This window comes from Mobula hypostoma, chromosome 12 (genome assembly GCF_963921235.1).
Source record: "Mobula hypostoma chromosome 12, sMobHyp1.1, whole genome shotgun sequence".
NCBI classification, from domain to species: domain Eukaryota; kingdom Metazoa; phylum Chordata; class Chondrichthyes; order Myliobatiformes; family Myliobatidae; genus Mobula; species Mobula hypostoma.
The window spans coordinates 19,875,125-19,902,051 of record NC_086108.1 but is presented as its reverse complement, the minus strand read 5'-3'; the positions used below and the strand labels follow the sequence as shown (position 1 = coordinate 19,902,051).

The window sequence follows — 26,927 nt, the reverse complement described above, 5'->3', positions numbered from 1 at the left end:
ACACTCTATATGTGATTTCAATATATTGTAATCGATATATCATATACCCTACTGTACTCTGTATTCTTTTATGTAAATTAATAAAAATATTGAAAAAGAAAAAAAAATCATAATTCCCTCATCTTACCATCTTTGTTTTGATTCTCTGCACAGATGTGCTGACTCATATCTTACTAACTCAACTTAAAGCAGTTGCTCCTAATTTACTTTTGCGAAGTGCTACATTAAATTGTTGAAATCGATCCTCCTCCTAGTTCTAGGTTCATTATCCACACTCATCTGTCCTTTTTCCCTAAGATATGGTCAAGTTCAGCCCTTTCCACGAATAGGACCCTCTACATACTATTTTAAAACCACCTCTTGAATGCATTTTATGAACTCCATCTCATTTTAGCCCTTTATATTTAGGCAATCCCAGTCAATATTGATGAAGTCAAAATTGCCTGCTGCTACAACCCCATGCTTTTACACTTTACTGCAGTTTTCCTACACACCTATTCTTCTAATTCCTGATGACTATTGGGAGGTCTGCGGTATAACCCTGCAAAATGTCCCACATTTTGTATTTCTGAGTTCTGCCCGTATAGCTTCATTAGCTAGACCATCCAGGATATCTTCCCTGGTCAGCAATGCAACACTGCCTGAAACTTCCAGAATATTAGGCTGTCAGTCCTATTCTCCCTCAAACATGTTTCCATGACTGCAATAATCCCATGTGCTGATCTATGCTGTCAGCTCATCTTACTTGCCGGGTTTCCTATACTAAAGTAAATGTAGATGAGCCTCATCCAGAGGTGTCGAATTGTCTGTGAAGTAACCTTTCAAACAGTGATCATATTCTGTAAGTTTCAAGACAGTCAATGGAAAAAGATGACCATCCTAGAATTGGGAAAGTAAATGTAGATGTGCCCTCTCATGCTTCCTCACATCTGTATCTGCTCAGCCTACTGAATGCCTGTTCTATTTTCTGCATGTGATTCTGCTTCCTTGTGTCTTTCACTATCGTCTGAGTCCCAATTCCTGCCTCTCTAGTTTAAATCCTTCCAAGTAGCTAACAAACCTCCAATGAGGATATTGGTTCCTTGCCCTCCAGTTTAGGGGTAATCTTCACATCACAGTAACCTTGAGAATGGAAACTCGTTCACAGAAATCACATGATTGAACCTCTACCATGCTCCTAGGTGATGCTGCAAGCAGACAATATGATCCCATTTCCTGTTTGTTTAGGTTAAAGAGAATAATGTAAAAATAACAATTCATATTTAATTTGTACTTTTTAACTGCAGAAGGCAAAATGATTTTGGAATTGTATATTAGTAACATCCAAGAAACTGTTACTGATCTTGAAAAATCACAAGGCAAGCTGTCTAAGCAAGACAGGGTAAGCTATAATATTCTTCATTTGAAAGCACTGTTGTCTGTATTTCTCTCTTTAATCAGTGAGTGCTCATTGTGTCTTTGGGTTTATAAATTTTTATCATCTGGTAGACTGCCTTTACAAATGCCTGCAGAGCAAAATCTGAATGGCTTCTAACAGCACAGAATGCTTCCATAGAGGAATTTGAGGAACAAAAGAAACAACTGGAGATGAGTGTGGAACCGATCATTACCAAACTAACAACCCAATGTGAGTGCAAATATCAATTCACAGTGAGATCTTGGAAATGTTTATTTTTCTCATTTCATTAGTTGGTGGATGTCAGTGTTCAATCAACAGGAGCAGGAAAAAAATACACTGAATTGAAAGGAATGTTTTTGTTAGGTTTTCTCATTTGGAACTTCATCAGTGGTATAGAAGTGCCAAATCAGGTTGGGAATGTAAAAACTCTTATACTGATAACATAGATTAGTGCAATATCAGCCTTGTCAAGACAAAAAGGAGCAAAAAGTTAAAATATGCAATACTTTTTGGTATGCCTTTTCAAATTTCTTCAATTTTAACTTTGGAAGTAGTACCTTTATAGGAGGGCGTGTCACAGAGATTAGTACTGAGTTCTAGGTTATTCACACTTCATTAACACATTAAATAACTAGACTATAAAGAAGCACATTACCATATCACAAATTTTCCTTTATATATAACTATTTCGATAAAATTGATTTTTTTGTAAGCCTATGTATTTTTGATCTATTTAAATACATTATTCTTGAGAAGAGGGCCATAGGCTTCACTGGACTGTCAAAGGGATCCATGGCATAAAAAAGGTTAAGAACCCCTGCTTTATAGTAATGGCTCCAAAGATGCTAGCCCTGCAGTCACACTAATGTTTTGCAGCTGTCCAATGCCCAACAAGCAGAGTTGGGCATTTAGGGAAGGAGACTGAGCTTGTTTACTTTACTGAGAAGCACAAAACTTTTTAAAAATATAAACTACTATGGAATAATCTGAGTGTGCTACTTATGAAATGTGGGAAGGAAACATGCCTGAAGAACAATTAGTTAGCAAGATAGATAATGTGTTAGCTGGTATTGCTGGATGAATAAGAAAGTCGTCTTTTGGATGCATAAAAACACCTGCCTACTGCCTTCTGAGTTACATTTCCAGCCTTAGTCGTTATACCTAGGTAAGGAAATACTTAGCTTGAAGGTAAGCAATACAGATTCGAAGCTGAGATTAAAAGGTATTAGATAGTATCAAGGGAATAAGGCAGGAATGTGTTAAAGGATCAGAGACAATGTAAATGAATGGCACTGGAGATAGTTTCACAAATTTAACTTCAAATATTCACAAAGTAAGAACAACTACTCAGCATATTCCTTCTCATCACTCTACAATCTACTTTACTGCTCTATTTCCATATTCTATTCCATTTCTATTTCTTGTTACATTTTATTAAAACATTTTTAAAAACTTGACCTAGTGTAATTTAGTGCTTCATTCTCAAAATTTTGATTTACTTTTCCTATAATAACCGTGTGTTCATTTTTTTTGGCTAAGTAGGTTCACTTTTGGTATGTTATCCTTAGCTGAAACACGTCTGATAGGTCAAGCAAGAGTTATCAGGAAGAAGCTTTCCTAATAATAGTTAGAATCTAATCACATAAATGATATGTAAGCAAATATAAAGCCTACATTCTCATCAAGGCTGTAGAAATAGCAATGAGATAAATGACCAGTTATTGTTTGGGATGCTATTATTTGAGGAAGAAATTATGATTATGGTACACATTAGTAAATGATTATGGGGATAACCAGATACTTAAGAGAATGTCATTCTTGTCAAACTCATTTTGAGATATTTGTGCTCTGATTTGTTGATTGTATTCAAGGGAGGGGAGTGGTCATGGTTGACCAGTAGAGGTGAATGGGTATTCTGCAGTGAATAAAACCAGTTTCATAAACACACTGAAAATTCAGATCCAGCCACACAAAATACTAGAGGAACTCAACAGGATAGGCAGCATCACCGCAGAGTAATAAGCAGTCAACATTTCAGCCTGAGACCCCTCAGTCATTCAGTCAGTTTTATTTGTTTTCTATACAGTAACTACTCTTCTGCATTTCAGAGAGGCAACTCTCAAAATATATTTACAAATTAGAAAATGGAGGGACATCTTTAAGAAGTTATTGAAAGAGGCAAATTCAGTTGGATCCTTCAATTAATTTTGATTAAAATGCCAGATGTATTTTAAAATATGGTTTCCTACCATGAGTAATTTATTTTTTATTGAATTTCATCATCAAACATTTCCATAAGATATATTTCAGATACTGTACATATATAATCATATTTGTCACAGATCTCCACATAATATTTATGAGGGATACACTTACAGAAAGGAGAGGAAAGAAAGAACAATCAAAAGAAGAAAACTATGTACAGAGTGGGGAGTGATTTTTTTTTACAACATATTCATTGACTTGTGAGAATAAAATCAGGCCTATGAGGTGTTATGTAGTTAAACCATTTTTTCCAGTATGAATACAATTGTTCCAGCTTATGATTAACAGATGCTGTTATCTTCTCCATTTTGTAAAAATATGTCCATTGTAATTTCCATCCATACATTTAAAGTTGGGCTCTTCTGAGATGACCATTTCCTGGTAAGGGTCTTTTTACCAGCCACCAGCAGTACATTCATTAAATATTTATCTCTTTTCAACCATTCTTGAGGTGTATACCCAAAATATATAGTCTTACTCTCTAAGGGTATTTCACATTTAAAGACGTCTTGTAGGGCATTATGTATCCCACTCCAATTGTCTTTGATAACGGGGCATTCCCAGAAAATATGATAATGGTTTGCATTTTGATTTCCACAATTTCTCCAGCAAGCAGGGCAGTTACTATTATAATGGGATTTCCGAGAGGGTGTAATAAAATATCTTATCAAGGTTTTCCACCCAAACTCCCTCTATTTCTGTGAAGTGGTACACTTCCATTGATACCTCCATATCATTGTCCAGTCTTCCTCAGATATTATTATCCCTCCTTCCTTCTCCCATTTTGTTTTAATGTATGAAGTCGAATGTGTTTTAAGATTTGACAAACCCTTATAAACGCTTCAAATTCTACCGTTGTCTGAATTATATGCTTTTCTAAGTAGATCTATCAGACATGTACTTGCCTTGGTTACATTTTTTACCGTCCTATTTACATACTGTCGCATCTGTAAATACCGGTAAAAGTCTTGTTTTTCTAATAAGTGTTTCTCTTCGAGCTTCAAAACTGAATAGTGTTCCTTCTTCCATTATATTGCAAATAACTGTTATTCCTTTATCTGTCCAGTCCTTAAATCTAGCATCCAGTTTATTCGGCGTAAAATCCGAGTTATATGCCACACCATTTAAGAATTGCAATGTCTCTCTCTAGTTTATATTCTTTTATAATAGTTTTCCATATTTTAAGAGTCCATTTCACCCACGGGTTGTCAACATTATTTATGTAACTTTGTAGGTTGTTATCAGCCAAAATTGCCTATAGGGGGATGGAAAGCATCCTCTCCTCAATGTTTTTCCATTGAGCGCCATATGATGGGTTACACCAGCATATCATGGCTCTCAACTGTGCTGAAAAATAATAATCTCTAAGAGAAGGTAGGCCCCATTCCCCCCTTTTCCTTGGCTAATTGCAAAATTTTGAGACAAACCCTAGGCCTTTTACCTTGCCACATATATCTTGATAGCATCTTGTTCCATTCGTTGAATTGATTTTGGTTAATCTCTATTGGTAGGGTCTGAAAGCGATATAATAGTCTGGGCAGTATATTCATTTTAATAGATTCAATCCTTGAACTGAGACCAAGAAAAGGAATTAGGTTCCATCTTGTTATATCTTCCTTATTTTTTTTATATACAGGCTGTTATTTGCATTCTGATAATTTTGCCAAATCTTTTGGCATAATGATGCCCAAATATTTGACGGACTCTGTTTGCCATGCCCAATGATATCTCCTTTCAATTTCTCTTGGTGGGCTATAGTTATATGAAAGTAGTTGGGTTTTATCTATGTTGATCTTGTATCCTGATAATAGGCCATATTTTTCAAAGGATTGCATCAATTTAGGTAGAGTATGTTGGTTGCCCTACATAGATCAAAATATCATCCGCGTAACAGGCCAATTTATGCTCTGTCCCTTTAATAGCAATTCCCCTGATATCTTCATTTTGTCTGGTGTATTGAGCTAATGGTTCCAGATATAATGCGAAGAGTAGCAGTGACCATGCACAACCCTGTCTCGTGCCCCTTTCTAGGGTAAAACTATTAGATAAATATCCAAACAACAGGAGTTCTGCAGATGCTGGAAATTCAAGCAACACCCATCCAAGTTTCTGGTGAACGCAGCAGGCCAGGCAGCAGCTCTAGGGGTACAGTCGACGTTTCAGGCCGAGACCCTTCGTCAGGACTAACTGAAGGAAGAGTTAGTTAGAGATGCTGCCTGGCCAGCTGCGTTCACCAGCAACTTTGATGTGTGTTGCTCAGATAAATATCCATTGATTTTAATCCTGGCAGTAGAATTGTCATATAGTGCCTGTATAGTTTTAATAATTGTGTCATTAAGACCAAATCTATGTTGTGTACATCTATTGATGCTTCTGGACACATATTCAGTGATGTTCCTGGAATCATCGGGTGTTTCGGGTCTTTCAACGTCATACACCCTCCTCCAGGTGACCCAACCGGGGCTGATCAGACCCCAGCTTGTGTCCAGATGGCTAGCTACTTATGACTCCATGGCTCCCCTCCTTTGAGCCACAGCCATCTTGAGGCCCTCTCTGCCGCATCGGCGGTACTGCGGATGGCTCTCCTCTTCCCCTCTCCCTCGATGCCCAAAATGCTGAAGACTCTAACTAAAGAACGGGCTATGAATCCCCTACAACCAACCTCCACTGGGAGACACCTCGCTCTCCATCCGGCCTGCTGACAGTTGCTGACCTGCGTACTTGGAGAGCTTCTTTTCAAAGGCCTCTTCCAAGCTATCTTCCCATGGGACTGTCAGCTCCAGCAGCACCACTTGCTTAGTCGACTCAGATACAAGGGCAATGGTCACAGGGTGGTGGCTGCAATATGGTTGGGGAACTTCACCTGCCCTTCGAGGTCCACCAACAGCTGCCAGTCCCTTGCAGAGGTCAGAATGCCTGCAGATGTTCTTTTGGCAGGTATTGGCTGCTCCCCAGCTCTGACAAAGGCAATGGTCTGCTTGGAGGGTCGGGACCGCTTCGCCCACTCAAATCCTGCGCTGACGGCTTCAGCGATGGTCTTCAGGACCTGATCATGCCTCCACCTGTACCATCCCTCACCAAGTGCCCTTGCACAGCCGCTGAGGATGTGCTCCAGGGTTCCTCGCTTGGAGCACAGTGGGCAAGCAGCTGACTCTGCCTTGCCCCATGTGTGCAGGTTTGATGGGCTTGGAAGCACATCGTACACTGTCTAGATGAGAAATTGGATGCGGTGTGGTTCGGCTTTCCAAAGGTCAGCCCAGGTCACTTTCCTCTCAACCGCATTCTCCCACCTTGTCCAAGCTCCCTGTTGCTTCATTCCCACCGCCTTGCAGGCTCTCGTGTCCTCCACTACTGCTCTCACCTCCTCCAGAACTAGACAACGCCTTTCCTTCCCTCTGGTGTCCATTTGGGGAGTTGGAAAGGATCCTAGCCCAGCTCGGCCTCGTGTGACCACTCCCACCAGCCTCCTGTGACGCAGCCTCGCCTCTGCCTCCTGAACAGCTTCCTCTGCCCTCCACTTCCTGCCAGTACTTACTTGGATCCCTGCTCTAGCCACCTTCGGGTCACTTGAGTCCCTATACTGTAGCACTTCTCTGGCTCTTGTTACCTTGAATTCTTCCTCCAAGGATTTGAAGGGCAGTTGCAGTTTGTTGTGGTGTCCATAGAGTGCGATGCTGCTCAGGCTCTTTGGCAGCCCCAGCTATCTCCCGAGGTGGTTGCTAACCCTCCTCTCTAAGGTTTCGACTATCGAGATCGGAACTGCATAGATGAGGAGGGGCCACAGGATTCTGGGAAGAATGCCATGCTGATACACCCAGGCTTTAAACTTCCCAGGTAGGCCAGACTCATCCACAGATTTCAGCCAACCATCCGACTCAGTGCAGGTTGCCTGAATGGATGTTGTGTCCCTTAAGGAGCTGTCAAAAACTTTGCCTAAGCTCTTGACTGGCTTTTCTGTGATGGTTGGGATGGCTGTGCCTGCGATGCTGAACCAGAACTTGTTCTCCACCTTCCTGTAAAACTCTGTAAAGAAAATTCCAATTAATAGAATCAAATGCCTTTTCAGCGTCCAAACTTATCACTATTGTTTCAATTTCATTTTTTAAAAATATGATCCAAAATGTGGTGTCCTTCGTATATTGTCTCGTGTTTGGCGTTGTTGTATAAAACCTGTCTGATCATTATGCATCAGTGTGGGTAGGAACTCTTCTAATCATTTGGCCAGGATGGAAGTAAATATTCTATAATCCACATTAAGAACAGATAGTGGTCTAAATGACCCACACTCCGTTTTATCCTTGCCTCCTTTCAGTAGAGCTGAGATTATCGTCTCCTTCCAGCTGGGTGGCATTTGTGCCTTTCTTAGGGCCCAGTTCAGTGTGGGGAGTAAAATAGGAATTAACTTACTTCTAAACTCTTTATACCACTCTGCCGTATATCCATCTGATTCCTGGTGACTTGCTTAATTTAAGCCTACTAATTGCAGTTTTTAGTTCAGTTTCAGTTATGTCAGCAGTTATTGTTCTATTTTGTTCTTTGCTTAAAGTGGGTAACTCTAAAGAATTCAGGAAGGTGCCAATTTGGGTTATGCTTCCCCCTGGAACTTTGGAATATAGAGTTTTGTAAAACATTTCAAAAGCTTCTTGAATTTCACTTTGCTTTTTTTTAAAAATCACTTTTGTTCTTGGATCCTTTATTCTATGAATTGTATTTTCTGCTTTTTTTTTTCATTTCCACGCCAGTATTTTCATAGTGCCTGTTTCAGAAACATTAATTTTTTCTTATTTCTTGTGTAGCCAAACTATTAATTTCATTCCTAATTTTTAAAATTTCCTCGTGTACTTTATACTTCTAATACAGTTCAGCTAAAAGGAATTTATCAATTCTGAAACTGATGTTAAATTTTCTTAATAAAAAGGTTAATTTAAATTCTTTTTTTAACCTTATGCTAAACTATCTCTGAAAACGTTGATTTAAACATTCCAGTTTTCACTTATGGTACACCATTTTATATCAGTAAAGCTACAAAAAAATGTGCTTTGATGGCTTGGTTCTCAGAATTGAACCAAATCTAAATCAGCCAAATGATGATGTTCAAATCAAAAAACCTGTGCAAGTAGTTACATATGTTTAGATTTCCTTCATTCCATTTTAGATTGTAATTAAACTGCAAAGACACTATCCTGAAATAAATTGATGCAAATACTGGTTACTGGATGTAACCTCAGAAAAATCTCCAATGATTAACTTTGTGTAGAACACATACTTTGTGTACTTTTTACATGTACTGAATGTCTGTAAACATAATTTGTAAAAATCAACATTTTAAGAAAGTCCTCTTAAGAAAAAAACTAATTTTTATTTTTCTCTTTCAATGAAGCTCCTCAGCCCTCAAAATCCTCCAAGACCTAACAAAATCATCACACTTGGCCAAACACTACAATCAACAATGAAGATAGAGTAATTAAAATTTAGAACTTTTTTTAGTCAATTTATATCACTTCACCTTTTGACTTGTGTCACTGCTGCAATTGATGGCAGTTCTATATTACTACATTTACGTATCTTCTAAGTAAATTTTATTATTGAAATATATAGAATCCATATACAACCCTGAGATTCATTTTCCTGTGGGCATACTTAGCAAATCTATAGAATAGTAACTATATCTTCATGCTATTCTAAAAATATAGAAACATGATAAAGAACATTCTGAAGGTCAGCTTTTTACCACAATTAAAAGCATTACATTTTTCAGACAGCTTCTGTGAAATGGAAATTTCTACAGAGCATTCTAAATGGTTGGATCACTGGCTGGTATGGAAGTGCCAATGCACAGGATTGGGAAAAATCTGCAGAGGGTTATAAACTCAGCCAGCTCCATCATGGCCATTAGCCTCCCCACCATCGAGGAAATCTTTAAAATGCAATGCCTCAAATAAACAGCATCCATCATTAAGGCCCCCCACCACCCAGGATATTTCTTGGGGAGGAGGTATTGGAGCTATAGGAGCTTAAAGAAACACATTTAACATTTTGGGAACAGATTCTTCCCCTCCACAGCAGATTTCTGCATGGTCCATCAATGTCACCTCACTGTTTTGTTCTTTGTGCAATACTTATTTATTTTTTATATTCCTTATTTACCTTATAGTGTTTTTTTTTATGTATTACACTGTACTGCTGCCGCAAAACAACCAATCTCACAACACATGTCCCTGATAATAAACCTGATTTTGATTCTGATAGTGGGTTCCACACCTTTCCATTACAAGTCACATTGGAAATAGCACACACTGCAGTTAGTCAGGGAGGGCATGGCTGTTTGGGTTTGATGCACCATCAATGCAGTATGTTCCGCACTATTCCATTGCAAATTACATTGGAAATAACCACCATATATTGTTGATCTATGACCAATTAGAATCACTTTTTCTGTGTATATACCTTAAAAAGGCTGGTTAAAAAAACTGTACTTTTCTGTTCTTTTATCAAGAATTTTGAATAAAATTTAGCTTTTTAATGCAAATGAGTTACAGCATATACAATTATTTTTACTATTTCAAAATGCGGGCTAGTATACTGTGTTATAGTCCAGCTTTTCTCTGGCTATTTTTCTTCAGTTCATTTCATGGTTAGGATGACCTTCCCAATGGACTTGCGCTGCAATATGTGTTGGAAAGCTTCATTTACCTGGAAAATTACAAATCCAATAAAGTAACACTCATTTCCATTATACTTTGCCCATAATTTAAGAAACCACTGCAATTATGATCAAGCTATCATTTAGTCATTTTTGATTAACTACCAGATTATAATATTAATTATTTTTATATCACACCATTTTTGACCATTCACATTGTTCTCTGATACTCTCTGCCTATGTGGGCAATTCAACTGGCTTGTATGATTGCAGCCAGAGAAACAACATTTGATTGGCACCCAAACCACCATTAACCTCCTCCACTACTAGCAGCATAGGGTGGCTTCTGTGTCTGCTATCTACACTTGGTCTATTTATCTGCTGTTCATTGATTAAAGCAGGTAGTTACTAGCAAGCAAAATCTTTAAACATTAAATAAATTAATGGTCCAGATCATCAGTAATAAGAACTTTTCTAACAATTTTACTTGCATAACACATGGCTTAATGTCTCCATACCACAACATAATAAGTGAATTGATAGGAGTTTAAGGAAATCCAGCAATCACTTGAATCCTACGATATCACAGGTGATCTAAAGGTCTAGAAAACACCTGATCTAAGGTCCCAATGATATGAAGAGTTAAAAATTAACTCCACCTTTAGATGTTTTATTTACCAATACAGAAATCCCTGAACACAATTTCTAGGATTTCTTCAACTCCAATTTTTCCAGTGATCTTTCCCAGTTGTCTCAGTGCCATTCTCAGATACTCCGTGGCCAGGACAATGTCCAAGTCTCGATTCTGGTGATAGTGCTTTAGATATTGGGTGCAGTTCTGGAGGTGCAGTCGATGACGGGCCTGTGTCAGACTAGGATTTCCAACCAAGGGGTTCCCACACATCTTTTCAACTCTTTCCTTAAGGAGATCTAAGAAGTCATCAAAACCACAGCCGGTTTTACATGACAGCATGCACACCTGAGGCAGTCCATGTTCTTTATGAATTTTGGGCAGCTTTTTGAAATCTTCCATCTGAACCAGATCCATTTTATTACAAACTACAATCCAGTCTTCCAGTCTTGGGCTGGATATATCCGACTCCTCATTAGATTTATGCAAAACTACTTTGTTCAGATAATCTTGGAGAAAATGAACAGCATCAGTCATGTTTGTTGGGAGCTCTGTGGTATCCACTACCACAACCACAACATCTGCCTGCTTTAGCCTCTGCCGCGCTCGTCTCATGCCCTCTTGCTCTACAATGTCAGATGTCTCGCGGAGTCCTGCTGTGTCACTCAAAAGTACAGGGTACCCCCCAATGTTCAGAGCTGTCTCCACTACATCTCGTGTTGTTCCGGCTACAGGTGAGACTATGGCAGTTGGCTTCTGACAGATTGCATTCAAAAGGCTACTTTTCCCAGCATTTGTCACCCCAACAATCACAACATGAACTCCCTCCCTTAGTCTCTCGCCTCGGCGACTGTCACACAGGTGATTGTCCATTTCTCTCTGCAATGCTCGCACTTCACTGTCAACGGTATCGAGTATTCCATCCTCAATGTTGTCATCTTCGCTGAAATCAATGTAAGCTTCTGAGTGAGCCAGGCATCGAGTTAGCCTCTCACTCCATGCATGAAAGAGCTGTCCCAGGCCGCCAGCCATCTGCCTCAATGCCTGCCTTCTTTGGGCTTCTGTCTCTGCATGAATGAGATCTCCTAAACCCTCCACCTCTGTCAAGTCCAGTTTCCCATTCTGAAAAGCACGTTTAGTGAATTCCCCTGCTTCAGCTGGGTGCAGCCCAGGTAAGCTTCCCAGAGATTGAAGAACTCCACTAACTACTGCTGATCCACCATGGACGTGAAACTCACAGCAATCCTCTCCAGTAAAACTTCGCGGTTCTGGAAACCATAATACCAGGGCCACGTCCAGGCGCTCCCCTGATCTGGGGTCCAGCAACGGCCTGATGACAGCAGCCCTGGCTGGGGGTAGAGGTCTCTGGCCAGTCAGAGAGCTGAGTGCATCCCGACTAGCAGGTCCACTCACTCGGATAACAGCTACCCCACACTTGCCATGACCCGAGCTCAGTGCAAAAATGGTCCTTCTCTCATGGGAGTCTGAGCATTGTGTCTTCAGAAAACTGTCATGGAAAGTACGCTGTTTGAAAAGAATTAAAAGTCTATTACTTCAAAAGAAATAAAAGATATAAATTGTGCAGAGCAGAAGAAACACTCCAGAGATTCTCTCCAGCATCATCCAGCATTCCATATTGGAAGTAGTTTTAGCCTCATTACAAAGTATCATATCCCCACTCACTTTCTGTTGAAGTTCTAGATACTGAACAAGGGTAGTTGGGGAGGTTGATTTTCTATTCACTACATGCTAAGCATAAAGTTCCATACATTTACTTGGCAACTTTCTCTTCTACCTCTTCCTCAAGTCAAATAAACAAAGATTAAACCTGTTAGATCTGCATTCAGTCAAAATCTTTTGTATCACTAGGATATCTTGGTAGAGACACACCAGGCAAAATAAATCAGTATCCACATTTAGGGAGATTAAGCCATACATGTTAAATTTCAATAGCATAAAGTGGGAAAAGATATCAGTGACTCATGCTATTTGAATATTTTAACAATGGAGTTAGAAGAACTAGTGTAAACTAGGAGCTGAGATGTGTTCCCATAAATTTCATTAACAAAAGGAAATCTGTTTTTAAACAAGGGGAACTGGAACAGTTGAAATAACAATGCTGTGTGTAATTCATATGCAAATACAAAACTATTCTAAAATTAATCCTTTCCACTAACTCTAACAAGAGTAACATAGTAATTGAAGTATCTTAAAATAGAACTGCAAAAGGACAGATTTTGGCTGTGATTGCCACATCCTTGTGCACATCACTGATTTGCCTGCAGTTTCAACCTGCTACTTTGTGAGTCATTTCCCATCTGGTGCAGGCTGTTCTCTCCAATTCCCTTGTCCTTTTCCCTCACTGTTTCCACTCCTTATATGGAAAATCACAATCTGACATCAGCTAAAATTCTAATATGATAAATACTTAGAATAGTTAATCCATAGAACCAGTTTATGGGGATCAATATAGGATTTCTGTCACCGATGCTAATTGCTTAATCTCTGATTTTAGCTTGTAATACACCTTTATTCAGAGCCGACATAATAATTGTGAATGCTGTAAATCGTCAGTTGATCAGCTGTGAACAGAGAAAGTTAACATTTCAGGTTGAAGACCCTGTGTCAAACTTTCCCACCTGAAATATTAACTGTTTCTTTATTCATAGATCCTGCCTGACCTACTGAGTGTCTTCAGCATTTTCTGTTTCTATTTAAGATCTTTAATTTCCAGTTAAATAATAAAACCATCTTTTCAAGTAATGTAATAAACTAAACCAAATTAAAAGCATTTCAAAATCAAGGTTCTGTTAATCTACATTTCTGAAGATAAAATATATTGTTTGAATTCTCTTTAAACTCTCTTATCCTTCACCTTCCCTCCATACCTGCTAATTCTCCTTCACTCTCTGTACGGATAATCCAGCAAAAATTTAGTCAATTTAGTCAATGGAGCAAATCTGCTCATCATCACTGAATGATTACTGTTAGGTGATTTAATCTCTCTGAAAAGCATTAACACAGAGTCGCAGAGCATGGCCACAGGCCATTCGGCCTGCCACAATCAATAGGCATCCACCTGTATTAATCCCATTTTCCAGCACATGACGTATAGTCTTCTATATCAAAGTGATTCTAGTGCTAATCTAAACAGTTGTTAAATGCTGTGAGCAACTTTGCTTCCAATACTCTCTCTGGCAGTGCGTTCCAGGTTTACACCACTCTCTAGGTGAAAAGCGTTCCCCTCAGACCCCCTTCTAAATACCTTACTCCTTAACAGCTCCACTGACCTCTCCCGAATCTCAATCAGCTGATCAAATTTTCAGGAGCACAACTAGGCGACAGATGGCTAACTTACCATGAGAAACAGCATAACTGAATTGAACCACGTCATTGTCAAAAACCCACAGATATTTTCTGTATATTGTTATGTAGAATATCATTCAACACTTGTCCATGCTGGCACTCAAAACAATCCCATCAATTCCATTCTACCACCTGTTTCCTTGTAACAATCTCTCTCACATACCCACCAACTCCACCCTGATTTCCTCACCACCACCACCCACCACTGGCCCATACGAAGGAATAATTTATAGTAACCAGCATATCTTCGGGAGAGACCAGATCACACAAGGGGAAATCCACAAAGCCATTGGGAAAATATGCTAACTCAACACAGACTGTATCAAAGGTCATAATCAAATCCCAGTTACCTGAGCTTTAAGTCAGCAGCACCACTTGATCTACTGTGTCAACCATATTTATATGTCAAACACAGCTGAAGTTTCCTGTAAGTGAAATGTTAGGCTGAATAGGTTGCCCACCATATCACAGAGTCAGCTAACTCAACAGGGACCAGGGAATGAAGCAAAGGCTTTCTTCTGATCTTACAGTCTGTAACAATGTCATATGAGCTACCACAGGCACCCTCCCTTAACATGAACACACACAGAAAATTTGAGAAATGCATATAAAATCATGTGACAGATAATAGAATAAAAATAACTCCTTTCAACAAACTGAAGAAAGAAATGCATAGTTGAATGATTTGATAATACACTTATACAAAACTCACAAAGTATGATTAAAAATCAGTTTATGAAAAAATGTTAAAAGAATCATATTTTTGCATATTTTGATAGGTATTTTGTTGGGTTCATTGTCACCAAGATTTGCTGTAACCCAAAATCAGGAATGAAATGGAGTGTGCTAGTGTGCACCCAGTAACTGAGCGAATACTTAAGGGACTTAGGAGAGTTCATTAACTTCTGACTGAAACAGCAGGGATCTTTTGTTCTTCCTTCTCACCACCCCATCTTCACAATATGGTTTATAGTCCTCAAATAAATTTGCATATTTTCCATTCTATCACAGAATGATACACAATATATCAATCTGCCTTTTTCTCTTCATTGGATTGATAGATGTGACATGTACTTAAAGTTTTTTCACTTTTGTTTCTGACTTACAGATTCTGAAAATACAATATGAACGAGTAGAAAGAGTATTTACCTGTTGCATTTTAAAGACTGAACCATTATAAGGACTGATTCTTCCCTCTTTGCAGAATTGAAGTGCAGATGTAATGGATCTGGAGAAGACTGGGAAATGCTGATCTTTGTATTTTCCCCAGAAAACACCCATGGCTGTCACATTCTTTAGCAGCAGTTGATTAGCTGGTATGGTTGATACATTTCCCCCAGCAAAACCAACCACCACAATTCTGCCTTCCCAGGACAAGCTGCCAGAAATGGAAAGCAAACCTTCAGTTAAATGCCAGTTGAACACATCAAGGCATGAAAGAAGATGAACATTTTTGTATTATGACTGCAGGACAGCTTTAAAAAAATCAGAGAAATTAAGTACCTATGAAATGTGATCACTGCTGAAATGCAACAGTCAATATGAACATGAGTATTTTTAAATGGCAACTGATTTGATCATCTTTAGCTGAAGTGTATTCCAATTCAGAAGATTTGTAGTAGCAAGGTGTGTAATGGTAAGGGGCATACAGGAGTAAGACAGATCAGCTGGCTAAGTGATATCACAGCAACCATCTCACAATCAATGTCAACATGATCAAGGCATTGATTATGAATTTCAGGAAAGGAAGTCAGGTGAATACACACCAGTCCTCATTGAGGGGTTAGCCATGGAAATGGTGAGCAACTTCTGGGATATCAACATCTCAGCATCTATTTTGGGCCAAACACATTGATGCAATCACATAGAAGGCAACCCAGCAGCTGTACTTCATTAGGAGATTTGGTACATCACCAAAGTCTTGCAAATTTCTATTGGTGTATGGTGGAGAGCATTCTGACTGGTTGCAATCCTGCCTGGAATGGAAAGGGGCTGCAGAAAGTGGTCGACTCAGCCAGCTCCATCACAGGTATGACCCTCCCCACCATCAAGGACATCTTCAATGGCCAGTGTCTTTAAGACGGTGACATTCATCTTTAAGGACGCTCACCATCTGAGACATACTCTCTTCATGTTACTACCGTCAGGAACGAGGTACAGGATCCTGACGACCCACACTCAGTATTTAAGCAACAGCTTCCTCTCTCCACCATCTGATTTTTGAAAAGTCTATGAATACTACTTTGTAATTTCTCTCAGCATTACTAAATTTTGTGCCTCAAATTAATTTTCCCATCTTGCACCTTACTACACCTGCAAAACCAGACTTCACAGCACGTCAGTGATAATAAACCTGATTCTGATCCTGAGGGTACTCTTGTTGGTCTCATCAAAAAGTATGCAATGATCACTTCCACCAAAGTTATTGTGGCCAGATGCACCAGTTCACTGGGTGTATCCATCCTGGTTCACTCACTGTTTAGGTTGATTCAGTCTAGCAGCCACGTCTTTCAGGGCTTGGCCAGCTCAACACTGTATTGGAGCTACCAATTCCCCTTGGTGATAGACATTGAAATTCCCCCACCCAACCAGCAGGGAGAACTCATGCCAATTAATGCCAGATCAAGGGCTAATTTTTCAGCTATCCCCACAGTCAAAAGCTACAGGTATTGAAATCCAATTCCAGTGTATGAACTTTTTCTATGATTTCTCATTTTGGCAACTTTTCACCATATGTACATTTTTTCATTCCCACCAAAGAGGTGTGTGCATTTCCGGTCTTGTGAGGCAACTATTCAAGTTTCTGAACAAGTAACCACCTCCCTAACAGGTGCACAGCATTGCCCAGATGACATAGCAGACACTCCAACTTCCTTTCTCATGTATAGTAATGGGCTTTTACAGCCACCAAGTGAAGTAACGAATGCAATCAGAAGACCACTTAAACACGAGGAAATCTGCAGATGCTGGAATTTCAAGCAACACACGTAAAAATTGCTGGTGAACACAGCAGGCCAGGCAGTATCTCTAGGAAGAGGTATAGTCGACGTTTCGGGCTGAGACCCTTCATCAGGACTAACTGAAAGAAGTGCTAGTAAGAGATTTGAAAGTGGGAGGGGGAGGGGGAGATCTGAAATGATAGGAGAAGACAGGAGGGGGAGGGATGAAGCCAAGAGCTGGACAGTTGATTGGCAAAAGGGATATGAGAGGATCATGGCCCAGGGAGAAAAAAAGGGGGAGGGGGAAGCCCAGAGGATGAGCAGGGGTATAGTGAAAGGGACAGAGGGAGAAAAAGGAGAGAGAGAAAAAGAATGTGTGTGTGTGTGTGTGTGTGTGTGTGTGTATGTATGTATGTGTGTGTATATATATATGTAAAACGGATGGGGTACGAGGGGGAGGTGGGACATTAGCAGAAGTTTGAGAAGTCAATGTTCATGCCATCAGTTTGGAGGCTACCCAGACGGAATACAAGGTGTTGTTCCTCCAACCTGAGTGTGGCTTCAACTTTAGAGGAGGCCGTGGATAGACATATCAGAATGGGAATGGGACGTGGATTTAAAATGTGTGGCCACTGGGAGATCCCACTTTCTCTGGTGGACAAAGCGTAGGTGTTCAGCGAAATGATCTCCCAGTCTGCGTTGGGTCTCGCCAATATATAGAAGGCCGCATCGGGAGCACCGGATGCAATATATCACCCCAGCCAACTCACAGGTGAAGAGTCGCCTCACCTGGAAGGGCTGTCTGGGGCCCTGAATGTGTAGCACCTGTTCCGCTTACAAGGCTAAGTAAGAGGGAGATCGGTGAGGAGGGATGGGGGGACGAATGGACAAGGGAGTCACATAGGGAGTGATCCCTGCGGAAAGCAGACGGGGGGAGGGAAAGATGTGCTTAGTGGTGGGATCCCGTTGGAGGTGGCGGAAGGTACAGAGAATTATATGTTGGACCCGGAGGCTGGTGGGGTGGACAAGGGGAACCCTATTCCTAGTGGGGTGGCGGGAGGAAGGAGTGAGAGCAGATGTGTGTGAAATGAGGGAGATGCATTTGAGAGCAGAGTTAGAGGAGGAGGACGGGAAGCCCCTTTCTTTAAAAAAGGAGGACATATCCTTCGTCCTGGAATGAAAAGCCTCATCCTGAGAGCAGATGCGATGGAGACAGAGGAATTGCAAGAAGGGGATGGCATTTTTGCAAGAGACAGGGTGAGAAGAGGAAGGGCAGGGTGAAAATTGGAGGCAAAGTTAATGAAGTCAACGAGCTCTGCGTGCGTGCAGGAAGCAGCGCCAATGCAGTCGTCCGTGTAGTGAAGGAAAAGTGGGGGACAGATACCAGAATAGGTTTGGAACATAGATTGTTCCACAAAGCCAACAAAATGGCAGGCATAGCTGGGATCCATAGGGGTGCCCATAACTACACCTTTAATTTGGAGGAAGTGGGAGGAGCCAAAGGAGAAATTATTAAGAGTAAGGATTAATTCCGCTAGACGGAGCAGAGTGGTGGTAGAGGGGAACTGGTTAGGTCTGGAATCCAAAAAGAAGCAGAGAGCTTTGAGACCTTCCTGATGGGGGCGGGGGGTGGATGGAAGTATATAGGGACTGGACATTCATGGTGAAAATAAAGCGGTGGGGGCCAGGGAACTTAAAATCATCGAAAAGTTTCAAACCGTGAGAGGTGTCACGAACATAGGTAGGAAGGGATTGAACAAGGGGGGATAAAACAGTGTCGAGGTATGCAGAAATGAGTTCGGTGGGGCAGGAGCTAGCTGAGACAATAGGTCTGCCAGGACAGGCAGGTTTGTGGATCTTGGGTAGGAGGTAGAGATGGGAAGTGTGGGGTGTGGGAACTATAAGGTTGGTAGCAGTGGATGGGCGATCCCCTGAGCGGATAAAGTCGGTGATGGTGTGGAAGACAATGGCCTGGTGCTCCTTAGTGGGGTCATGATCAAGCGGTAAATAAGAGGAGGTATCCCCGAGTTGTCACTGTGCCTCGGCAAGGTAGAGGTCACTGTGCCAGACTACAACAGCACCCCTCTTATCAGCGGGTTTTATAGTAAGGTTAGGATTAGTGCGGAGGGAGTGGAGAGCAGAACGTTCAGAAAGAGTGAGGTTGGAATGGGAACAAGGTGCGGTGAAGTTGAGATGGTTGATGTCCCATCGGCAATTAGCAATAAAGAGATCCAGAGCAGGCAGAAGACCAGAGCGGGGTGTCCATGAAGAGGAGGAGGGTTGAAGATGGGAGAAGGGGTCATCGGTGGGGGTGGGAGAGTCCTTGCCGAAGAAGTAGGCTCGAAGACGGAGCTGGCGGAAGAAGAGTTCAGCATCATGGCGAACGCGGAACTCGCTGAGGTGTGGGCGAAGGGGGACAAAGGTGTGGCCCTTACTGAGGACAGAGCGTTCTGCCTCAGATAGTTGAAGGTCGGAGGGGACGGTAAAGGCCCAGCACAGATGAGAAGTGGGATCAGAGAGGGGAGGGGGAGGGAGGTTGGTGGTGTCAGTGGAGAGGGGATGGTTGGGGTGAGAGGAAGAAGAAACCTCTGAGGGCCCAGGTAGGTTACACATCTACCATACTGTCAAACTGAAGGCATGACACAGCACCATTGGTTCCAACACTGTCCCACCACTGACAAAAAATAGTCTGACATCTTGCAGGAATACTCCCCATACAGAGATGGACAACTGAAGGGATGAAGTTTGAACCCACACCCTGCTGTCTGTCACAACTTGGTGATTAAGCAGTTAATACCATAGACAAGTGCATTATGATGAAAATACCTGCTGAAAGCTTGCTTGAATACATCTCCTCCCACAGCATCAAAAACCACACCCACTCCTTTATTTCCAGTCAGTTTTTTCACCTCCTCTTTCAGGCTCTGTGTGGTATAATTGATGGCTGCTACAGCACCTCTTTGCAATGCCAGTTCGCTCTTTTCATCTGTTCCTGCCGCAGCAATGACCTACAGAGAAAGAGAGAGAGAAGATAGAGAGATAGAGACAGAGACAGAGACAGACAGACGAAGAAAGAGAGAGACAGAGGGACAGACAGAGAGAGAGAGAGACACACACACACACACACACACAGGGACAGGGAGAGAGAGAGAGAGAGAGAGAGAGACACAGAGGGACAGGGAGGGGGACAGACAGGGAGAGGGACGGATGGAGAAATAGAGATAGAGAATGTCAGTGCTCATCAATGGAGACAAGGTGGCTGCTAGATATGCTTACGAAGATTGCTGAATTAGTATGCCAATCATTTTGAAAATGCTTTTCAAGATGTGAAAAATATGCCTGCAGAGTAACCAAGAACTATAATATGTACTGAAGATTATGTTTCAGAGAAACATATACAACATAGGTCAGTGACTAGACTGTCTAATTCAAGATACAGAAACACAAATAGTTGGATTAAACCAGACCGTTCTGTATGCAAATCCCACATTGTGCCCATGTTGACCAAGGAATAAATGACATGCTATCAGTTAACCCCGCATATGGAAATCAAAAAAATTGCAGAAGCTGGAAATCTAAAATTAAGATAAAAAAAATATTGGAAACACTCAGCAAGTCAGACCCATTTGTAGGAAGAGAAACAAGAGTTGACATTTCAAGTTGAAGACTCTTTGTCAGAACACAGAATGCTCTGTCAAAACTGAGTTGAAGTATATGTAACCCCGACAATGCCAGTATTTAACAAGAAGCCAAAATCCATTCACAGTGACAGATGTTGATGCGAAACCCTGTTCTAACATGGCATTAAGCAGATGTATGACTACTCATGAGCACATTCAGATGACTACAGCAAAAGTATTCCAAACAGTTTGTCACTCAAGCAATCTCAGATCAACAGGGTCACCAGAAGCCCCAAACTCAGTTCCTGTCTCCAGGTAGCAATGCGGAATGGTCCAACCTTTTGGCATTGGTTTCATATAGAACTCATGGCCAATACATAGCTGCATGTAACCTTGCTTATTACATCTTGAACTGACTCAACTTGCCTGGATTTTCTCAGAGATAACAACAATCTCTTAAAAACTTTTTGATGTCTTGTAAACTAAAAGCTGATTAATAAAATCCATGCTACACATGATCCTCCATTCCAAAAAAAGTCTACACAATACACCGTGTGCCTCCTTCCCATCAAGATGCGCTCAACAATGCTGGCTACCTGATCAGGAGGTAACTCGAGAAATCCTTTGGAACAAGGAGTAAAAATCAAGGAAGCAAACAACATATTGTTCACTATCTCCATGTTCATTACAAAGGAATTGAGAACAGCTTTTACAATAGGTCATTGACAATTTTTATAACTGGCAACCAGGTGAAGTCATTTTATGGTTTTGGATAGAGGCAGTATTGCAAGTGTCCTCCCAACACCTTCAATTGATCGAACAATACTGAAGTCTGCATGTGAGGAGACAGTTATGTGCACTTACCAAATAAATAATGCAGTCTGGTGAGAAAGTGGAACTCACTACCAAATGGTAATTAAAGTGAAGAGCATAGAACACATTAAGGAGAAAAGTTGAGAGAAAAGAGGAAGAAATTGATTTGATGAAGAAAGGTAAGTGGGGGGGGCAAGAGGCTTATGTGTCTCCCACAACAGATCATTTATATGCTGTCATTAGATGGAAATATTTCTAAAATTGCAGCCTATCTTATCATGTCAAAGATAGTGTGGATAGTTTCAAAGTAAATGATTACTTTGAAACATGAAAGCATGGTTGACATTTTGTACCCTTGGAGGATGTACACTTTGGAGAATTCCACTGAGGAGTGGGAGAAATGGTGTAGGCTGATGGAAGAATTTATAAATACAAGAAGATCCTGCGCTTCTCAGACTGATCTGTGGGAATTACAACATCTTCCCACGTCATAATACACCAGACAAAGCCCAACACCTCCAGCACTGTAGGACTCCCCACACATAAATCAAACCCCCTGCACAATGAAGGGAAGTTCTGAAGTTTAGCCTGAAGGTACTGCATTGATTTTTGAGGCAGGAATGCCATCTGCTGACCCAAATCTGCAAATGAACATGAACATGAACTTCATCAAGCTGTTAAACTAAGTTGTGAGGGGAATACTTTCTCCAATATTACAATGATTCCAGACAAAGTGCTCCAGCAAGCCAATTATGACTGTTTCCTCCACCAGCTCCACAGTGCCTGCAGCCCCTATTGCCATCATATAAGACACCATGTAAAGATGAGGAACTCACTGAGCAGGAATCACCAAGATGATCAACCCTAATCCAAAAATACCTCTCTTTGCAATATGTTCTCAGCCCAACCAGAGCAGTTTAAACTTAATATCTACTTGTATTGGGCATTTTTACCCCCATACGCATGTCTGATATAAAATGAGTTCAGGAGAAACAGTCGGCAGTTTGACCACCAATCCCCATTTCCCAATCCCACTAAGAGGAGGCTGTTTATTTTGAGCTGCCATTACAAGTCCAATATAAGCTCAAAGGCAACATCAAAAATCAAGAACTGCAGCCAATGGAAATCTGAGAGAGAAACAGAAAATGCTGGAAACACTCAGTAGGTCAGGCAGTATCTGTGGACAGAGGAGCAAACTTAATGTTGCAGGTCATGATTTTTTTTCCCTTTTTCTAATTAATTTTGAGATGTGGACATCAGTGGCCAGGCTCATGTTAATGGCCAGTCCCCAGCTGCACTTGGGAGGTTGGTAATAAGCTATCTTCCTGAACACTTGTAACCTGGATGAATGGTGGAATTGTGATAAAGTCAAGGTCATGAGAATGCCATTGCCCTTCTTGGTGGTAGAGATGCTTTAAGAGGTGAGTAAGTAGTGTTATTTGCAGGTGATACAGAATGCAGCCAAGGCGAGCCAGTGGTGGAGGGTTTACGGTCCCTTTTGAAAGGGATAGATAAGATAGAAGTAGGAAAGTTGTTTCCATTGGTAGGTGAGACTAGAACTAGTGGATATTGCCTCAAGATTCAGGGGAGAAGAATTAGGGCGGAGATGAGGAGAAACTGTTTTTCCCAGAGAGTGGTGAATCTGTGGAATTCTCTGCCCAGGGAAGCAGTTGAGGCTTCCTCACTAAATATAGTTAAGAAACAGTTGGATAGGTTTTTACATAGTAAGGGAATTAAGGGTTATGGGGAAAAGGCAGGTAGATGGAGCTGAGTTTACGGACAGATCAGCCATGATCTTACTGAATGGCAGGGCAGGCTCAATGGGCCAGATGGTCTACCCCTCATGTTCTTATTATGTTCTTATCAATTATAGAAATATAGAAAACCTACAGCACAATACAGGCCCTTCGGCCCACAAAGTTGTGCCGAACATGTCCCGACCTTAGAAATTACTAGGCTTACCTATAGCCCTCTATTTTTCTAAGCTCCATGTACCTATCCAAAAGGCTCTTAAAAGACCCTATCGTATCCACCTCCACCACCATTGCCGGCATCCCATTCCACGCACTCACCACTCTCTGAGTAAAAAACTTACCCCTGACATCTCCTCTGTACCTACTCCCCAGCACCTTAAACCTGTGTCCTCCTGTGGCAATCATTTCAGTCCTGGGAAAAAGCCTCTGACTATCCACACGACTAATGCCTCTCATCATCTTATACACCTCTATCAGGTCACCGCTCATCCTCCGTCGCTCCAAGGAGAAAAGGCCAAGTTCACTCAACCCACTCTCATTAGGCATGCTCCCCAATCCAGGCAACATCCTTGTAAATCTCCTCTACACTTCCACATCCTTCCTGTAGTGAGGCGACCAGAACTGAGCATAGTACTCCAAGTGGGGTCTGACCAGAGTCCTATATAGCTGCAACATTACCTCTCGGCTCCTAAATTCAATTCCACGATTGATGAAGGCCAATACACCGTACGCCTTCTTAACCACAGAGTCAACCTGTACAACTGCTTTGAGCGTCCTATGGACTCGGACCCCAAGATCCCTCTGATCCTCCATATTGCCAAAAGTCTTACCATTAATGCCATTTTCTGTCATCATATTTGACCTACCAAAATGAACTACTTCACACTTATCTGGGTTGAACTCCATCTGCCACTTCTCAACCCAATTTTGCATCTTATCAATGTCCCGCTGTAACCTCTGACAGCCCTCCACACTATCCACAACACCCCCAACCTTTGTATCATCAGCAAACTTACTAACCCATTCCTCCACTTCCTCATCTAGGTCATTTATAAAGATTACAAAGAGCTAGGGTCCCAGAACAGATCCCTGAGGCACTCCACTGGAGACCGACCTCCATTCAGAATATGACCCGTCTACCACCACCCTTTGCTTTCTGTGGGCAAGCCAGTTCTGGATCCACAAAACAAAGTCCCCTTGGATCCCATGCCTCCTTACTTTCTCAATAAGCCTTGCATGGGGTACCTTATCAAATGCCTTGCTGAAATCCATATACACTACATCTACTGCTCTTCCTTCATGAATGTGTTTAGTCACATCCTCAAAAAATTCAATCAGGCTCGTAAGGCACAACCCACCCTTGACAAAGCCATGCTGACTATTCCTAATCATATTATACCTTTCCAAATGTTCATAAATCCTGCCTCTCAGGGTCCTCTCCATCAACTTACCAACCACTGAGACTCACTGGTCTATAATTTCCTGGACTATCTCTATTCCCTTTCTTGAATAAATGAACAACATCCACAACCCTCCAATCCTCCGGAACCTCTCCCGTCCGCATTGATGATTCAAAGATCATCGCCAGAGGCTCAGCAATCTCCTCCCTCGCCTCCCACAGTAGCCTGGGGTACAACTCATCCAGTCCTGGCGACTTATTCAACTTGATGCTTTCCAAAAGCTCCAGCACATCCTCTTTCCTAATACTTACATGTTCAAGCTTTTCAGTCTGCTGCAAGTCATCACTACAATCACCAAAATCCTTTTCCATAGTGAATACTGAAGTAAAGTATTCATTAAGTGCCTCTGCTATTTCCTCTGGTTCCATACATACTTTCCCACTGTCACACTTGATAGGTCCTATTCTTTCACGTCTTATCCTCTTGCTCTTCATATAATTATGTGGGCTGCTTTGCCCTGGATGGCATTGAGCTTCCTGAGCCCTGTATCCAGGTGAATTCACTCATGCTCCTGAACCATAGATTCAGAAGGTAAACTACTCACTACAAGATTCCTACCCTTGTAGCATCAGATGGTTTAGTTAATATGGAACTCAATATATAAGTTTGCTGATGACACAACAATTGTAGGCCGTATCTTGGGTTTGAGGACAGAGAGGAAATTAAGAGGGTGCGAAGACAATAACCTATCCCTCAACGTCAGCAAGACGAAAGAATTGGTTGTTGACTTCAGAAGGAGTAGCGGACTGCACGACCCAATTTACATTGGTGGTGCGCAAGTGGAACAGGTCAAAAGTTTTAAGTTCCTCGGGGTCAATATCACAAATGATCTGACTTGGTCCAACCAAGCAGAGTTCACTGCCAAGAAGGCCCACCAGCGCCTTTACTTCCTGAGAAAACTAAAGAAATTTGACCTGTCCCCTAAAACCCTCACTCATTTTTATAGATGCACCGTAGAAAGCATTCTTCTAGGGTGCATCACAACCTGGTATGGAAGTTGTCCTGTCCAAGACCGGAAGAAGCTGCAGAAGATCGTGAACACGGTGCAGCACATCACACAAACCAATCTTCTGTCCTTGGACTCACCTTACACCGCACGCTGTCGGAGCAGTGCTGCTAGGATAATCAAGGACACCACCAACCCAGCCAACACACTTTTCGTCCCTCTTCCCTCCGGGAGAAGGCTTAGGAGCTTGAAGACGTGTTCAGCCAGGTTTGGGAACAGCTTCTTTCCAACTGTGATAAGACTGCTGAACGGATCCTGACCCGGATCTAGGCCATACCCTCCAAATATCCCAACCTGCATCTCGGTTCTTTTGCACTACCTTACTTTCCATTTTTCTATTTTCTATTTATGATTTATAATTTAAATTTTTAATATTTACTATCGATTTGTAATCCAGGAAGCGGGAAGCACAGAATCAAATATCGCTGTGATGATTGTACGTTCTGGTATCAATTGTTCGGCGACAATAAAGTATAAAGAATATGCTGATTAGAATTGAGCCTCAACTCCCATCTTCTACTCACCAACTCCCCCAGTGTAATGGTGGGGAAGTTTGCAATGACACTGGAGATGGTTAGTTTCTCTCGTTTCAGCTGGTCCTTGCCAGGCTCTTATTATTTCTATGGCAGCCCACAAAGAAATGCTGTGTAGTTCTTGCTGCTTGAAGCCCAGGCTGCTCCATTTTCAGGGCTTTAATCTGATCAATTGTTTGCAGGATAACTTAGAACTATTAACTATATGCTTGTTTTGTTGTTTAGTGCACATGTAGGTATATTCATCAAGTTGGCTCTTTGTTCTTGGTATTCCTGGTACTGCTGCTAGGGTGTCCTATTATATTCATTGCTGAATCCAGGGTATTCCCTGGCTTGATAGTAATGGTGAGTGAGGGATATCCTGGGCCATTAAGTTACAGATTGTGAAGGAGTACACTTACGTTCCAAGCTGCCAGGTCAGTTCAGTGCTGTTGCTACTGAGCTCCTCTTGGTGATGGTTGTGGAAGTCAACCATCCAGTGTGTTGGAATCAGATTCA

The 26,927-nt window shown here is 41.5% G+C and overlaps 2 protein-coding genes across 4 annotated transcripts in view; one reads left to right on the top strand and one right to left on the bottom strand.

Annotated features, from left to right (window-relative positions):
• ankrd45 (ankyrin repeat domain 45) overlaps positions 1-15,481 on the top strand; it is a 32,649-nt gene extending 17,168 nt beyond the window's left edge. Inside the window, exons 4-6 of one of the 2 annotated variants that reach the window (XM_063063712.1) lie at positions 1,287-1,381; positions 1,489-1,627; positions 15,413-15,481. In XM_063063712.1, coding sequence (XP_062919782.1) covers positions 1,287-1,381; positions 1,489-1,627; positions 15,413-15,432 — 254 coding nt within the window. In that variant the 3' untranslated portion in view covers positions 15,433-15,481. Of the gene's footprint in view, positions 1-1,286; positions 1,382-1,488; positions 1,628-9,044; positions 10,275-15,412 lie in introns of those variants that run through there. The other variant, XM_063063711.1, reaches the window with a different exon arrangement.
• gtpbp3 (GTP binding protein 3, mitochondrial) overlaps positions 10,386-26,927 on the bottom strand; it is a 48,331-nt gene continuing 31,789 nt past the window's right edge. The window contains exons 8-10 of one of the 2 annotated variants that reach the window (XM_063063702.1): positions 20,070-20,251; positions 15,454-15,682; positions 10,386-12,462 (exon numbers count right to left, since the gene is read on the bottom strand). In XM_063063702.1, the coding sequence (XP_062919772.1) occupies positions 10,978-12,462; positions 15,454-15,682; positions 20,070-20,251 (1,896 nt within the window). In that variant the 3' untranslated portion in view covers positions 10,386-10,977. The remainder of the gene's footprint in view (positions 12,463-15,453; positions 15,683-20,069; positions 20,252-26,927) is intronic. The other variant, XM_063063703.1, reaches the window with a different exon arrangement.